Source organism: Anastrepha ludens, chromosome 4 (genome assembly GCF_028408465.1).
Source record: "Anastrepha ludens isolate Willacy chromosome 4, idAnaLude1.1, whole genome shotgun sequence".
NCBI classification, from domain to species: Eukaryota; Metazoa; Arthropoda; class Insecta; order Diptera; family Tephritidae; genus Anastrepha; species Anastrepha ludens.
The window spans coordinates 8,145,824-8,162,241 of NC_071500.1; the positions used below are offsets into that span (position 1 = coordinate 8,145,824).

The 16,418-nt window shown below is 37.8% G+C and overlaps 1 protein-coding gene across 1 annotated transcript in view; it reads left to right on the plus strand.

Moving 5' to 3' along the window:
- Nucleotides 1-8,732, plus strand: part of LOC128861380 (G-protein coupled receptor dmsr-1-like) — a 145,278-nt gene extending 136,546 nt beyond the window's left edge. Inside the window, exon 4 of the mRNA XM_054099492.1 lies at nt 8,390-8,732. Coding sequence (XP_053955467.1) covers nt 8,390-8,637 — 248 coding nt within the window. The 3' untranslated portion in view covers nt 8,638-8,732. The remainder of the gene's footprint in view (nt 1-8,389) is intronic.
- Nucleotides 8,733-16,418: the final 7,686 nt, after the last annotated feature.

Sequence of the window (16,418 nt, forward strand, 5' to 3'; positions counted from 1 at the left end):
ATCGGGCCAACAACTCTTTCATCGCGGCACTTATAACGTAAAATATTAATTGTCATTCCGGTCGATATACCTATGGCCTCTGTTACTTCGCGCACTTTCGTTCGTCGATCAGTGAGAATCATGTCGTGAACTTTTTGAATGATTTCCTCGGTAACCACGTCTGCCGGATGTCCTGGTCCCTCCTCATCAAAAACGGATGTTGGCCCACGTTTAAATTCGTTGAACCAATCTGTGATCTAAATGTGGTCATAAGTGGCGAAACCTCCCCATAGACAGCATCCAACTTTACTTATATCTCCTCGCATTTTTTCCCATACAAAAGCAAAAAAGCGAATTATCGAACGATTCTGCTCTTCTTTCATCTTAGCGAATATCACGAAACACGTCTTACTCGAATAGCTGCCAAATCCACACTAATCTATAAATCAGTCTAAAATTTGTTTTTTTTTTTTTTGTCGTTTGATATACGGCAGACCACGATGCTAACGCCTCTGTCATCAAACACGGGTACCTACTTAACCGCCCTTGTACAATACGCGACGAAACGAGAGCACATCATTTTCATCAGTTTTGACAATTGAAAAAAAAAATTTTGTATTTGTTAATGTTGCAACAAAGCATAGCTGATTGTCTAACAAAAACCGTATACCCGAGTTTCAAACTTCATATACAAATTAGAAAAATTCTACAAACTTTTCAACCCAGTTCCACGGGCTTTAGTTAGAATTTCTAGCAAGTTTTTGCTATGCAGTTGTGGAGCTTTTTAAATTTCATTATACTGCAAGTACGTAAAATGCTCGTTTCAGGTTGCCGAAAAATTTCGTTGAATTGTCATAATATTTTTCGTGAAATTTCTTCATATAAAAATAATTATGTTCATGATTATTTAGCGATAGAGAAAATGCGCAAGATAGCCGGAAAACCATCACTGCGATTTTTGAGCCACTTCTAACTTGTACTTTAGTACACCAAAATTCAATCTACTGTAAAATTGCATACTACATTTTTTTTATTTTTTTTTTATTTTTGAAATTTTCATTAAAAGTTTGAATTTGTGATAAAAATTGTCTTAATTTGCACAAAGTTTGAAACTCGGACTTGAATGGTTTTTATATGTAACACAGTGAACTGTATTAACTTACAAAAATAATTAAAATTAAATATAAAGCAAATGCATTGGCAAAACTTTTTAGTAAGTCCAATTGCTATGGCTATTTAAAGCCGTGCATGTGTCCATATCTAGCGGCATCCGTTCGTGGGAACAAAATTATAATAAACTTGTGCACAAGTACGCACGGGTATACAAATTTGATATTTTTGTTATTTGGTAAAGTTTTTTCTTTGTTAACACCCATTTTTCATTTTCTAATCGGAAAGCTTCAACTGCCTTAATTCGCCCCTTGAGCAATAAATAATTTTCATTTAATTAAATTTGTATTTTATTAAAATTTTACTTTTATCTACCATTTACGTATTTACATTTGAACTAGAAAAGCAATTAGTAGTTTGCGGCCAAAGATAAAAATAAACGATGTGGACTCTAAAACTAAATATGCACATGGGAATGATGACAGGGCAATTAATTGTATTTAATTGGTACCAATTACATTAGTTGATGGTCACACACTGAAAACTGTTTGCATATTTGCAATTCTGCAAACTGCACTTATTCCTTGCGTGATATTGCAAATTGAAAACCAGCGACCACATGTGGCGACTACTGCTCGGGTGTAAGCAGAATTTGCAATTTAACATTTGAAACATTTAGTCTACTTGAGATTGGAAGCCATCGCGGATGATTGGCATTCTCCATAGAGTTGTAGCTGTAAGTCCACTTAGGCCCCCAGGTCCATTGAGATTCACACGTGTAAGTTTTCAGACAATTTCTGTCCTTCAATAGCCAACGCACACAGATCAATCAATTCTGTTCGATCTCAAGTTGAGGAGCCTTTGACAACTAACGACTTCGTCACATCTCGAACGTTGGTTCTCAAATGCGCCTAGACTTGCCGCATATGGCGTTCTCACACTAAAAGCTACACTTTTAATAAGGGATTCAATTGTTGCTCAAATAGGAAAAGGTCATATTCTCAACCCCATCTCGAACAGGATGGCTGGTGTCCTTTGCTCTCAAAACATATTTGCAAATTGCGATTACAAATTAATTTTCATTTATATTTTATATTATCTAATTCATTACTTTGCATACATACACACATTACAGGCATTACATTAGGGCGGGTGAAATGTTTTTTCAACTTTGTGTCGGCGACTGAAATATATTTCATAAAATGGACTCGACCTCCTTCCTTTTAATTTACTTTTAATTTTAGTTAAACGTGAAACGTTAAATAATAGAAAAAGTTTGGAAGAAAAAAAAATATATTTGCGGATGGGGTTGTTGTTGTTGCTGAAGTGATTGAGTATTTCCCCTGAAATAATCCTAATTAGTGACAAGCACTGTTTTACTACCACCGTCCTCGTAAAGTGATGTTGTTTTTTTTCTTTTTTTGTTTTTATTATTTTTTTTAATTTTTTTTTTTGTCAGATCCATTTAGTGAGGTCCAAGTATAACCGCAAATTCTTTATCTCGATGCCTGAGATCTCATTCATTTGCTGCAAGAAAGGCTTACCAACGGAGCGGAGTCGTGCCCTAGGTAGCCCTGGACATTCACATAAGTAGTGGAAAAGACTTTCTTTCGCTACTTCCGCTTGACAGCTCCTGCAGATAGAATTGAAGGGAGATTGAGTCTAGCTGCATGATCCCCTGTTTTCCAATGACCTGAAAGGGTTGCCGTGATACGTGAGATGTTTGGCCGAGAGCATCCTAACAGATCATTCGTCCTTTGGATTTTGTATGGGTATGGGGTACTACAAATTCATTTATATATTGGGTTGGGGAATAAGTTCAAAGCGCATTTATATTTTCTATTATTTTACAACGACATACGCTGTTTCGCAAATTATTATTATTTTTTCGATAGAACTCTTTCTGCTCTACAAAAATGTGTTAATTGCATTTTTGAGTTACTTAGTTTTTTATTAAAAAAATTTAATAAAAATATCAAAAATGAAATCTATAGAGAAAACACTTGTAAATATTGTAAAACAAGCCGCATCAAAAAATATTACAAGCTTTATCAGTTATCATAGAGACCGTCCCGGAAAAAGTAGCGTTTGAGGTATAGGACGCGCGCACCGCTCTCTACCTAGTTAATAGGCTGTAGAAGCTAAAGGGTGATTTTTTAAGAGCTATAGAAAAGTTTTTAAAAACAACACACGTAAAATTCAGAAAAATGCATGACATTTTTATATAAATCGATTGAACAGTCCATATAATTTAATGTTTGAAGCTCATTTCATGTAAATTTTGACCCTGACTGCGCTTCAAATGGTTCATCCTCCGGCCGCTTAGTCCAATTTTGGCATACTCTTTCCAATGTTTCGGCCGGTATCTCACATATAAATGCTTTAGTGTTGTCTTCCAATGCGATAATTGAAGCAGGCTGAAGCAGGTCTGAATAGATATGAGCTTTAACATAGCCCCACATAAAATAATCTAAAGGCGTTGTATCGCACGATCTGGGTGGCCAATTGACAGATCCCGAACGTGAAATAAAATGTTCACCGAACTCGCCTCTCAACAAGTCCATTGTTACGCATGCTGTGTGGCATGTGGAACCGTCTTGCTGAAACCACATACCATGCAAGTCAAGCTCTTGTATTTTGGGCAAAAAAAAGTTGGATATCATTTCACGGTAGGGCTCACCATTCACAGTTACGTTACGATTCGCAGCATCTTTGAAGAAGTACGGTCCAATGATACCTCCAGCTCATAAACCGCACCGAACTGTGACCTTTTCTGGATACATTGGTAGCTCTTGCAATTCTTCTGGCTGATCTTCACTCCAAAATCGACAATTCTGCTTATTTACGTACCCATTGATCCAAAAATGAGCTTCGTCGCTGAACACAATTTTTCGATAAAAAAGTGGGTCTCAAACTTTCTTAACAGAACACGCATTTTTATAATAAAATTCAATGATTTGCAAACGTTGTTCGTTTGTAAGGCGATTCATGGTTAAATTATATAGGGTGGGCCATGTAAAATTTGCTTTTTAAATCGGCTATAAAAAAAAACTAATCAATATTATTTCAAACTTTTTTTTTTATTTTGAAGATTGAACATTGTCATTTATGCATGAAAAATAATATCGTTCAAATGACTGCCACGACTGGCTTTACAGTAGACCATTCGATCAACCCAATTTTTAAGCACATTTTCGATTGTTGGGCTCCAATTTCATGAATGGCAACTTCGATTTCGTGTTTTAAAGCATCAATTGTCTCTGGATGGTTCGCATAGGATTTGTCCTTAACGGCTCCCCACAAAAAATAGTCCAACGGGCTTAAATCACAGCTCCGAGGCGGCCAATTGATATCGGAATTCCAAAACGGTAGCCAAAAGTTCGAGTGTAACTTTGGCAGTGTGACAAGTTGCACCGTCCTGTTGAAACCAAATGTCGTCCATGTCATCCTCTTCAATTTTTGGAAACAAAAACTCGTTGAGCATGTCACGGTAACGCTCGCCATTTACTGTAACCGCGGAAATAGGTTTTCAATATTTCCCAATTTTGTTCAAGCGTATAGCGTCCCATTTCGTAAATGTCAAACCTTTAAGTAAATTATGAACACATTCGACATCTCATTTGTGTTACCATTCTCAAAAAAATAGGTGGTTCAAAAAGAAAACGCTATATGGACCACCCTGTAGTCCAAACTGAAAATGCTTGACAGTGAAACAAAACACGAAACGTGCGACAGCTGTTTAAATCAACTGTTTAAAAAGATAATAGTTAATATTGGGAATTTCCGCATGAAAATTTCACGGTATATTCTTTCGAAATATCGAAAAATTGTAGACTTTTTGAAAAATCTGGACATATAGTATAACCCCTTAAAATTTAGGACTCACTTATAATGCAAGTTTGAACGAATATGAGAATGTTTAACCCGTTACTGCACCTGAAAGAAGTCTAATTAATGTCAAGAAAAAGAACAAAAAATATAAAACTTTTACAACACAAGAATCGAATGGAACCGTTTCTTAATTTTGACTGGCCTCAAATTGGTTACTTTAGAAACATATTGGCCTAGAATTTTTGCACTGGCATTTTGCTGATGCACGTCCGCTCAATTGACATTTCGTAGGGCAAGGCCGTCTTAAAAATTACACTTACTAACATCCAAGAAAGACACAACATCAACTGGTTGAGCTGTGAAGTAAACTGTTAGTATTCTAGTGCGCAACTAGTATTTTTCCTACAGGGATGCTGCACGCCTAAATAAATTCAACTCATCATCAGTATGCATGCCAATTACACGCATCCATATGTTTATTGCATGTGTCTAGCTGTCGTCTGACAATAATCGCTAGCGGACTCAACAGTTGGCACATGACCACACAGCAGCACCACCACCATCCTCAACATCCAATTTGAGTGAACAGTACTCGCTCCATGTGGCTCATATGCGACGTGTGATCATTATACAAGTAGAATCAATGATTTCATATGCTGTCGCTGCTGGAAAATTTCAATTTATCTATGCATGAACACGAGCCTGTTGCATGCCCGGCTGCTGTTCACGAGCATATGCATGTGCTAGAAAATGTTTGGTTAATAAAACAAAAATAAAATACATTTCTGATTATCTACTTTATATAGCATAATCAATGTGCAGACTACCGATCCAAATGGTACACACACACACAGCAGCTGCATATATTACGTAGGAAATAATTAATTCCATGCTACTTCGCCACTTTTGTTAGACACCTACTCAGCTGAATATATCACTAAATTATTCGGACAAAATGAGCATTCATGTCTACATAGTATCCACATGCCACTTAGATTATTTTGATATTTATGGGATTGAAATTACTGCCTACTGGCAAATGGATTGTGCAGTTGGTAGTCCAACTAATGAATGCGTAATCCGTGCGTGTGTGGGTCTTTGCACTTGTGTCAGCTGCGGCGTGAGAGAAAATTCAAAGGCAGAGTTCAAATTATGAGAATTGATTTGCATAATTAATTGCATTACGTAGACTCGACTTTTGGAACTAAATGGAGTTTATTGCTCCTGCTTCCAGTATTTTTAATTTCTCTTTAAATGCACACAGACTGCGACGCGAGTGATAAATTCAGCCACCTGAAAGGAAAATATATAGAATTAAAGGCTCCCAAATTAAAGGGTTACATTCGTCCAAAATTTTAAACAAGTCTATTTTTTTACAGATTATTTTTCTTTATAAAGGGTGGTTAAATTTCAAGGGCCGATGTTGGATGTAAACCACACCTAAACGTCAAGCTGTTTTCTACATTTCATTTGACATTTTTCAATTTCAGACTAACTCAATTTCAACCATGGAAAGACACAAAATCGAGCAATACGTTAAGGTTATTCAGGCTTAATATGAAAATGGGCATCCAAATCAAAATGCATATCGCGCACTTCGTGAAGAAAATCATCTTCAGTGATGAGGCACATTTTCACCTCAGTGGATTCGTCAATAAGCAGAATTGCCGCATTTGGGCGAATGATAATCCAAGAGTGATTGCCGAGAAACCAATGTACCCACAAAGAGTGACTGTTTGGTGCGGCTTATGGGCCGGCGGCATCATTGGGCCGTATTTTTTCCAAAATGCGGCCGGTCAGCCAGTTACTGTGAATAGTGTTCGCTATCGTGAGATGATAACGAACTTTTTATGGCCCGAATTGGAAGATATGGATGTGGACGATATGTGGTTTCAACCGGACGGTGCCACTTGTCACACAGCTCACGAAACAATGGCTCTTTTGCGCGAAAAATTTGATGACCAAATAATCTCACGTCGTTTGTATCCGTAAAACAGCTTATGACATCAACGTCAAAATTGTGCTAATGACAGTTCAATATATATTATTTTTTATAAACCTATGAAAGCATTTGCGTCTCAGTTTTGTTGAATTTTTTTTTCTGTGATGGAATTCAAACGTAGTAGTGTGATTGCGTTATATTTGGCTGGAAAATCACAACCAGGCATTGTTCGTGAGCTCAGTCACCTCAAAGTGAATAAAATGTTTGTGTATCGCACTATAAAACGTTACAATGGTACTGGTAGCATTGCAAAAGGCTATGAAGGGGGACCAAAAAAAACCGCAACAACGCCAGAAATGGTTCGGAAAGTAAAAGCTCGACTTGAACGAAATCCACGTCGAAGTGGAAGAAAAATGGCAAAGAACTGAAAATATCGCAAGACAGCATTCGACGCAAATTGAAAAACGAGCTCAAGGTCAAGGCTCACAAGTTCAGAAAAGGCACGCGATTTTTCACCCCAGCAAAAACAAGTTCGGTGCGAAAGAGCAAAGGAGTTGTTGTGTGTTTTCTGATGAAAAAAAATGTTCAAATTGAGCAGTTCATAAACACTCAAAACGATCGTGTTTACTTGACCGAACGCTCATACGAGAATTTGAGCCTAGGCATGGCCACTCGAAGCAATTCCCCATCGCAAGTAATGGTTTGGGCCACAGTGATCGCTGATGGACGCTCTCCAATCGTTTTTATCGAGCCTGGTTTCAAAGTGAATGCGACTTATTATCAGGAAAATGTTTTAGAAGCTGTGTTTTAGAGCCGTGGACACGCAAACATTTCGGTCGAAGACCATGGACGTTCCAACAGGAATCGGCAACGTCTCATAAAGCTCGTGTGAACCAAGAATGGTTAAAAAATCATGTTCCACACTTCATTTCGTCCACACAATGGCTTTAGAATTCACCAGGCGCAAATCCGATGGACTATTCCATCTGGTCCATTTCGGAGATCAAGGTGAGGAGTAAAAAATATGCCAGTATGGATGCACATTTGTGCAGCATGCAACTCATTTTTTGAACGTTTGAAGGCTATAGTCAATGCAAAGGGTGGTCCTATCGAGCTAAAGTGGATATATGTTAAAATTGTAATCATTTTTCAACAATTTTGTGTTTGAAATCAATAAAAACGAATTTCACTCAAAAAAGTTATGGTGTTTTGAATAGGTAACACTTCATATCGTAGTTTAAGTTGTTTTTTAAAGCGTTTATTTTTGCCGGCATTATTGCTTTTAAAAGTTTATATTTATTGCTGAATTTAAATAGAAATAAGCACTTTTATACCTACATATTTATGGCGCTTAAGCCGATTTACTTGCACACAAAATATTTAAGACTGCGTAAAATCTGAATTTATCACCAGAACCATCATACCAATAAGCTTCCCTTTCATGCCATAAGCAACTCACAAATGATACTTTATTTGCCTGACTCAAATTTTGTTTTTTTCTCTGCTCTTTACTTCCATATTCGCTAGGTGACATCATGGACATACTGGCTCTACTCAATTCCAGCATCAATTTTATACTCTACTGTTCGATGAGCCGTCAATTCCGCACCACATTCACCAAGCTCTTCCGACCCAAATTCCTCGACAAGTGGCTGCCGGTGGCTCAAGACGATGAGGGTGGCATCGGCGCCAATGGCCGGCAGCGCGGAGAGCTTGCGAGCAAATCGCACGCCGTCGAACAGCAATGTTTGACGACGCAGGTGACGAATGTGTAGCATCGAAGTCAATTGCGTTGCTGTCGAGCGACTCCATCATACGGTGATGAGGAGACGAGTGCCGTAGCTGCTGGTAATGGATTTTGCGGTTGGGGTGGCGTACTAGTGGCCAAAGTGGCAGGCAAGAATGGTGAGCAACCGACGAACGGCAATGGCAACGCTGGACGAGACAGCAAATGTGATGGTGGCAGTAGCGAACAAGAAGTCGATTATCGACACAACAACAACAATTGCAGTAGTAGTGGTAGTGAAGGCGCCAGGGTAACTTACACGACAGTGCATTTACAACATCAGCTAGAGCAGCGACCGGGTAGAAACGGCTGGCGTAGCAGCATCCGCAGATACAGTCTGCTGCGTTGCATATTATGTAATTTCGAACAAAGCCACACGCAGCCACAACAACGCGTTTCACTAGCCGAACGGAGAGGACAAAAAGGTCAGCTGTATGTGCAAACACAAATGCAAAGAAGTGAACCGCCACAATCCCAACCGCAGGCTATTGTTGTTGCAGTGGTAGTTGGTGCCTCAATCGACCATCAAATACAACAACAAGAGCCGCAGCTGACCAGCAACATAAGCGCCAAGCACCATAGAAATGCGATAATGATAGGTGGGTATGATTGTAAGGATAATGGAGGGGGTGGCGCTGGCGGTAGCGGTGGCAGTGGCAGCGACTCGCATGGCCGTGGTCACGGTTACGATGCCTACGAATGTGAAAGCATTAATAATGGCGGTAGTGAGGCGCTGTTATAAAGAGTAGTAACGACTGCATTAGTGGCTGGTGATAAGCTCGTTAAATGTTGCATACTTCAATGCTGTTGTAGTGCTACAAGCAAATGAAAGTGGCGCATGGGTGTATGTGTTTATGTGAGTCATATAAGTGCGCGCGCACACAAAGCAAACTAAATCATATTTTTCAATTACATTAACGTAAGCTAATTAAGCAAAACTTAAGTAGGATGCACTTACTTATCTAAGTAGGTTTAAGTAATTTAAACAAAAGTGCTAATAAAAATAAATTTTTTGTTTGTTCAAATTTCCTATTCATATTGAGCTCCAAAGTGTAGTCATATAAATTCGTACATACCTGTATAGTAAATAACAAATATAAGTGCGCAACAGTAAATTAAAAATGCAAGCGAGCATGCAACTTACATGGAAAGAATTAGGCATCAGAATGATGACCAATAAAAACGAAATTTATGTGAGTGTAAAATACAAATTTAAGTATTTGCTTTAGTATTAAATTATACTTCAGCACAAGAGCGAAGCCTAAGAATATATTGGTGCTACATACACATGTTTCCTTTTCTAAGATATTATCGAACTAGTTTGAGGATAGCTTAGATGGCGGCACACAACAGCTCAGCCATAAGCGAGCAATTTGCGTTTGTGGTTTATGGTTAGATGTTTTTACCTATCCTGTCTTTAGCTGGCATGAGAGATGAGGGCAAGAAAAATTAGTATTCGGATGTCATAGATATTCTCCTATTAATAAGTTCTATTTTTCACTTTTTTCTTCTTTTTTTTTTTTTGTGCGGAACATAATTTTATTAACCCAATCGCTTGTAATTAAATTTAAGCTTAACAGTAATTTAATTTACCTACTTATTAACCCGATTCATGAGATCCGTTTGGTCTAGGTATCTCCATGTAAGGCCATCAATTATTCCCTTAAAAATAACTAAACCGATGTCGAAATCTTCACTGACGGTTCTAACATAAACCATGTTGCGGGATCTGGCCTCTATTCGGTACCACTGAACTTATCGAAATCAATTCGACTTCCTGACTATACCAGCGGGTTCCATGCTGAACTACTAGCAATCAGTGAAGCTTGCAAATCACTGAAACACTATAAAGAAATTGGTGCAAGAGTAGCTATCTTTTCAGACAGTCGAGCAGCTATCAACGCCTTAGGCTCCAACTCCATTTCCCCCAAATTAGTTTCAGTGTGTAGAGAGGAACTAGAACTGCTTGGCCACTGGCTTCAAATTAATCTGGTATGGATTCCCGAACACAGGAATATAGAAGCTAATGAGAAAGCAGACGACCTAGTAAAAAAAGTTTCGTCAAGGGACAAAGCAGAGGCGGTGGCAGTTGCTACCCGATTTAGTACAATAAAAGCATCCATTGCCTTAGCCGAAAGAGGGTGGAAACAATTAACCACATACATGAACTACAATAAGAAAAATATACCCGTCGTACAACATCCAGAGGACGAAGTACCTGTTAAGATGCTCTCGCTCAAACATTTCACGTATTACTACAGCCCTTACAGGTCACTAGAAGGTGAAGGTGGGGGATCATGCAGCCAGACTCAACCTTCCTTTCGATACCATCTGCAGAAGCTGTCAGGTGGAGGGAGTGAAAGAAAGTATTTTCGACTATTTATGCGAATAACCAGGTTTAGCCAGCACAAAACTTCGCCCTTAAGTAGGTACGTAGATGGGGTGACTGTCTCAATGACACACTCAGACCTTTTGTAGATCCATTCTGATACCACTGCAACTTATCCTTGCACTATGGGTTCATTTTTAAACCATCCGGTAGCTTTAATGAACGAGCAAAGTTAAAGTTACAAGTTACAAGAGTGCGCAGTCTCCTTTTCGCTAAGCATAAAAGATGTCTGACTGTTTCATCTTCTTCTGTATTAAGACAGTGGCTGCCTATTAAACAATGACCAATTATTACCTCTATCATTCGACCGCCGGTACAGTTCGGCCATGTCTGTCTGCTTAGTTCGCATGTTGTGAGATTGTGCCAACTTGTATTTACCTTTTTGATGGTTGCCCTATCTATAAGTAGGTTGGTCTGGCAATTGCTGTGTAAAGCCTATACACAATAGATGGGTGAAGACCCCAACTTAGTCTTATTAGTTGTTTACAAGAGTAGAGTGATATTGTCGCCTTTTTTACTCTATCTTCGACATTTGCCTTCCAACTTAGTTTTCTGTCTAGTATTAGACCTAAGTAGCAGGCCTCATCACTGAATGACAGTGCCGTTCCAACTAGAGTCGGGGGAGCTATATTTGGAATTTTATGTTTCCTGGTAAATAGTATAAGTTCAGTTTTATTGGGGTTGACGTTTAGCCCATTTGCTTTTGACCAGTTTTCAACCATGTTTAGTAAACCTTGCATGACTTCTCTAAGTGTATTGGGAAATTTCCCTCTTACTACCATGGCAACATCATCCGCATATACTACGTCGTGCTGTTCTCTCTCCTCTAGGCTTTTTAGCAAGAAGTTTAATGCCAGCACCCATAGGAGAGGGGACAGCACACCGCCTTGAGGTGTTCATCTGCTAACTTTTTTTCTTGTTCTTTGAGGTCCCTAGGGGTGCGAACACAAATCTGCTCTAGAGCATGTTTTTGATGAACTCAACCAAAGCGCCAGAGATCCCGAAATTCGTCAGTGCCTTTATTATGGTATCCGGTAGGATGTTGTTGAATGCGTCCTCGATATCAAGGAAGGCCACCAGTGTGAATTCTTTATAATAAATTGACTTCTCGATTTCTGTAACAAGTGAGTTAGGTGCTGTTTCAGTAGATTTCCCTTTACAGTACGCATGTTGTGAGATACTAAGCTTATTAGGGCTGATGTAGGCCTTAATATGCTCTTCCAATTATTCTTTCTAATGTTTTTAGCAAAAAAGAAGATAGGCTAATTGGCCTAAAATCCTTGGGTGTTGTGTGTGAACTTTTTCCTGCTTTAGGAATAAAGACAACTTTTACTTCTTTCCATACTGATGGGACACTTTTAAGTTTCAGAGCAGCTTTGAATATAGCCGTTAACCACTCCATAATATAATTCAGTGGATGTTATATTTGGGCCGGGAATAATCCATCTGTACCCGGTGATTTAAATAGTTTAAAGATGTGCACTGCCCAGGTTATCCTGGTTTCAGTGATTATATATTTAATGTCAGAATTAGGTCTTTCTGTACTATTGTTGATTAATAAGTTAGATGATTCGTTGCTGGGAAAGTGTGTGTTCACTAGCAACTTCAGAGTTTCGTCACTCGAGATAGTCCAACTCTTATCCGGTTTTTGGAGGTATCCGGAGGAATAGTGTTTTTTTGAAAGGACTTTATGCAGTCTAGAAGCTTCTGTGGTCCATTCGATTTCTCCACAGCACGTTCTCCAACCAGACCTCTTCACTTTCCTAACTTCTTTTTTGTAAATTCCAACGCACTAACTCATCAAAAAAACATCCCTATCAAAACCATTTTTATGAAATCTCAAAAACCACGTATGAAATGACAAATAATACAAGTCACAGCGCAGTACCCATGCAACTTGTATGGACAGGTTTAAATTACAAGTCGGCACGGGTTGTCGTTTATAAATCGAGCAAAAATTTTTTTTTAGACAATATTGAATTATTACGAAGCTTTTAAGAAGGTATGCGTAAAGAAATATTGAACTTGAAATTTAAGGGACACCATACTAAATATTATTCCTAATTATCACAAAGTAAAACTATCACATACGCGTATTTACTTATTATATCCATAACATTGGCCCATTACACATTTCGCGCTCTCATCTCTTGCATGCCCAGCAGCTGTTAATTTTGGTACACACTGAAAGTGCTGTTAATGAGAAGAGCTGTAAGAAATTCAAATGTTATTGATGCTATGCTAAAATGAGTACAAGCCGTTGTACATGTACAACCAGCGTATTTATGTATGTATGTATACTAGATTTGTTCTTCAACTACTTGCATACATTTGTATATTTAATATATAAGCCAGGCAGGTTTCAGAGAATGCAAAAATTTGGCTGTAGTATTTTATATAAACGAGTACATACTTCAACTAGTTATTATTAGTTAAACAAAATATTTATTCGTAAACAAATTTTAACGTTCAATGACAAATTTTAACGTTCAACATTTAAATATTTATATTAAAATATATTACAGTAAAATGAGCGTGAAAAATAATAAAAGAAAATACAATAAGTAAGAAAAATGGTGTAAATAAATATAATCTTAGTTTAGTACTTAAATTCATATAAGTTGTATGCACTAATTTGTATATTTGACAGTACACCAAATTCTGTTTTACTGCTGTAGGCATAGGCTAAAGGAAAATCCAGCAACTGGTGCGAAATTATGATCATGCAATTGCAGCAGGCAGCAAAATTTGGTAAAAAAAAGTGACCAGTGAAGGAAAAATCTTAAACACAAGACAAAAAACAAAGGGCAGAAATTGAAAAAAAAAATTGTATCGCTGAAAGTAGAGTATATTTGCTGAAAACCTGAATACAAAACAAAGAAGTAAAGAAAAAATTGATGAATTGAACACATCTTTTTATAAATCTGTAATTTACAAACATAAAGATTAACAAAAATTTCTAATCAGCTTAAAAAGTCAAACATATACAAATTTATGCTTCTTCTTCTTCTTTCATAGCGTTACAACGCGGGGTGCGTCAAAGCTTCCTTCAAAATGCTCCTCCAAAGCGGTCTATCTTGAGCTGTTGCTCGTAGTTACGTATTCCCAGCTTCTTAAAATCGTGTTCCACTGCGTCTATCCAACGGTTTTTCGGTCTGCTTTTGACTTTCACGCCCATTAGCTTTCCTGTCAAGGCTTTCTTCACGGTACAGTCAACAGGCATACGGATCACATGACTTAGCCTTCTTATGCACTGCGCTTTAACAAAACGCACAGCTGTCTCGTTCTGAGTTAGATCGTTCAGTTCGGAGTTCAATCGGATTCTACAGGTACCATCATCCATTCTTATTGGGCCAAAGATCTTTCTTAAAATTGTTCTTTCCATGCGAGCAATCTGAGCGCAATCATCAACCTTAAGAGTGCATACCTCACAACCATATGTTAGGATTGGTCGAATAAGGGTCTTGTACATAGTGAACTTTGTAGCTTTAGACAAAAGTCGGGACTTGAATAAGTTAAGGTGGGCGTAATACGCTTTGTTGGCAGCCTTGATGCGATCCCTGACGGCGGAAGTTGAATCTCCGCTACATGCGAACATAACTCCTAGGTACTTAAAATGCTGTACTGCTTCAAAAGTATAGGCACCCACATGGAAATTTGGCATTTGTGCAGGCCGTCTCGATTTCAACAGATATTTGGTTTTGCCCTCGTTTACAAAAAGGCCAATATCTTTCGCAATTTTGTTAATTTTTAAGAAAATTTCTTTTAAGTCATTCCTATTTCTTGCGAGAATAGCGATGTCATCTGCATAAGCGCATATTTGGGTTGTTTTAGTCATCAGGGTACCACCTTTGTTGACTTCCCTTACGACAAAGTGCAGCATCAAATAGAATATGACTGTTGATAGGGCATCACCTTGTTTTACGCCTGTTTCAATAGGGAACGACTCTGTGAGCTTCCCTTGAATGATCACTTTTGCTTGTGTATTTGTGTGCGTTGCGCTAACGAGCCTTATTAGTTTGGCAGGTATTCCAAGAATAAGCAATATGTGCTGGATCCTATCGCTTTTAACACTGTCCAAGGCTTGTTTGAAATCAATGAACAGGCAGTGAACATCTAGCCCGTATTCATAGAGTTTTTCAAACATTTGGTTAAGAACAAAACATTGGTCGATTGTAGACTTGCCTCTACGAAATCTGCATTGGTAGTATTCAATTATTCTTTCAGCATATTTGTTGATTCGTTCATAGAGAACATTTGTAAAGAGCTTGTAGGCCGTGTTAAGCAGTGAGATACCACGATAATTATCGCATACTCTCTTATCACCTTTTTTGTGTACTGAGGAGATTATGCAACCTAGCCAATCAGATGGTATAGATTCTTTTTCCCATACGTCTATTATTAACTGGTGGAGGCACTTATGCAACTCCTCACCACCTTCTTTCAGGAGTTCAGCCGCTATAGAGTCTTCGCCGCTTGCCTTTCCATTTCGAAGCTTTTTAAGAGCCACGATAATTTCGTCAAATTTTGGTAGAGGGATGATGTTTTCAGCTATAGCTATAGGCCCCAAGGTGAATGCTCTTCTTGATGCTTATTATTTAGAAGATTGTCAAAGTGTTGTCGCCATCTTTCTAAGATTTCTTGGTCAGTTTGTAATATATCACCATTTTCAGATAAGCAAATATTTATTCTAGGCTGAAATACTGTAGTTTTTTTTTTTAATTTTCCGATAAAACTGAGCCGCGTTCCACTTTGCACTTAATTCGATTTCCTTAATTTTATTTTTGATGAATCCTTTTTTCTTTTTTTTATAACTTTTCTAGCTGCCGATTAAAGCTTAGGTAATTACAAAAAAGAGCTGTTTTTTTATAAAAATTATAACTGCAAAAAAGCTGTTTTTTGTAATGTGGAAATAGAATTTTCCGTTTTACTTAAACCTAAAATACATTTGAATTTACTTAGAATGAATTTAGTTTTAGTTAAACTTAAAATAATTACAAAAAAGCTGTTTTTTTTAAATGATAAGTACTGGGTTGCCCATATTTTAATGCAAAGAAAAACACAATTTTTTTGATGTTGACGATAATAATTATTTTAATTGGTTCAAGTAGATTTGTTGACATCTTTTTTTGAATATGATATCTCTCAAATGGCCGCCTTGAGCCTGTACGGAGTATTGTGCCCGATTTGCAGCATTTTCCATAGTTTTAGCTAACATTTCGGCTGGAATAGCGGCTATTTCCTCACGGATGTTGTTCTTGAGCTGTTCTATGGTCTTTGGCTTATTAATATAAACCTTTGATTTTAAATATCCCCACAAGAAGAAGTCAGGTGGCCAGTCAAAATCGCCATTTTTCGACATCAAACGACGAGGAAAGAAT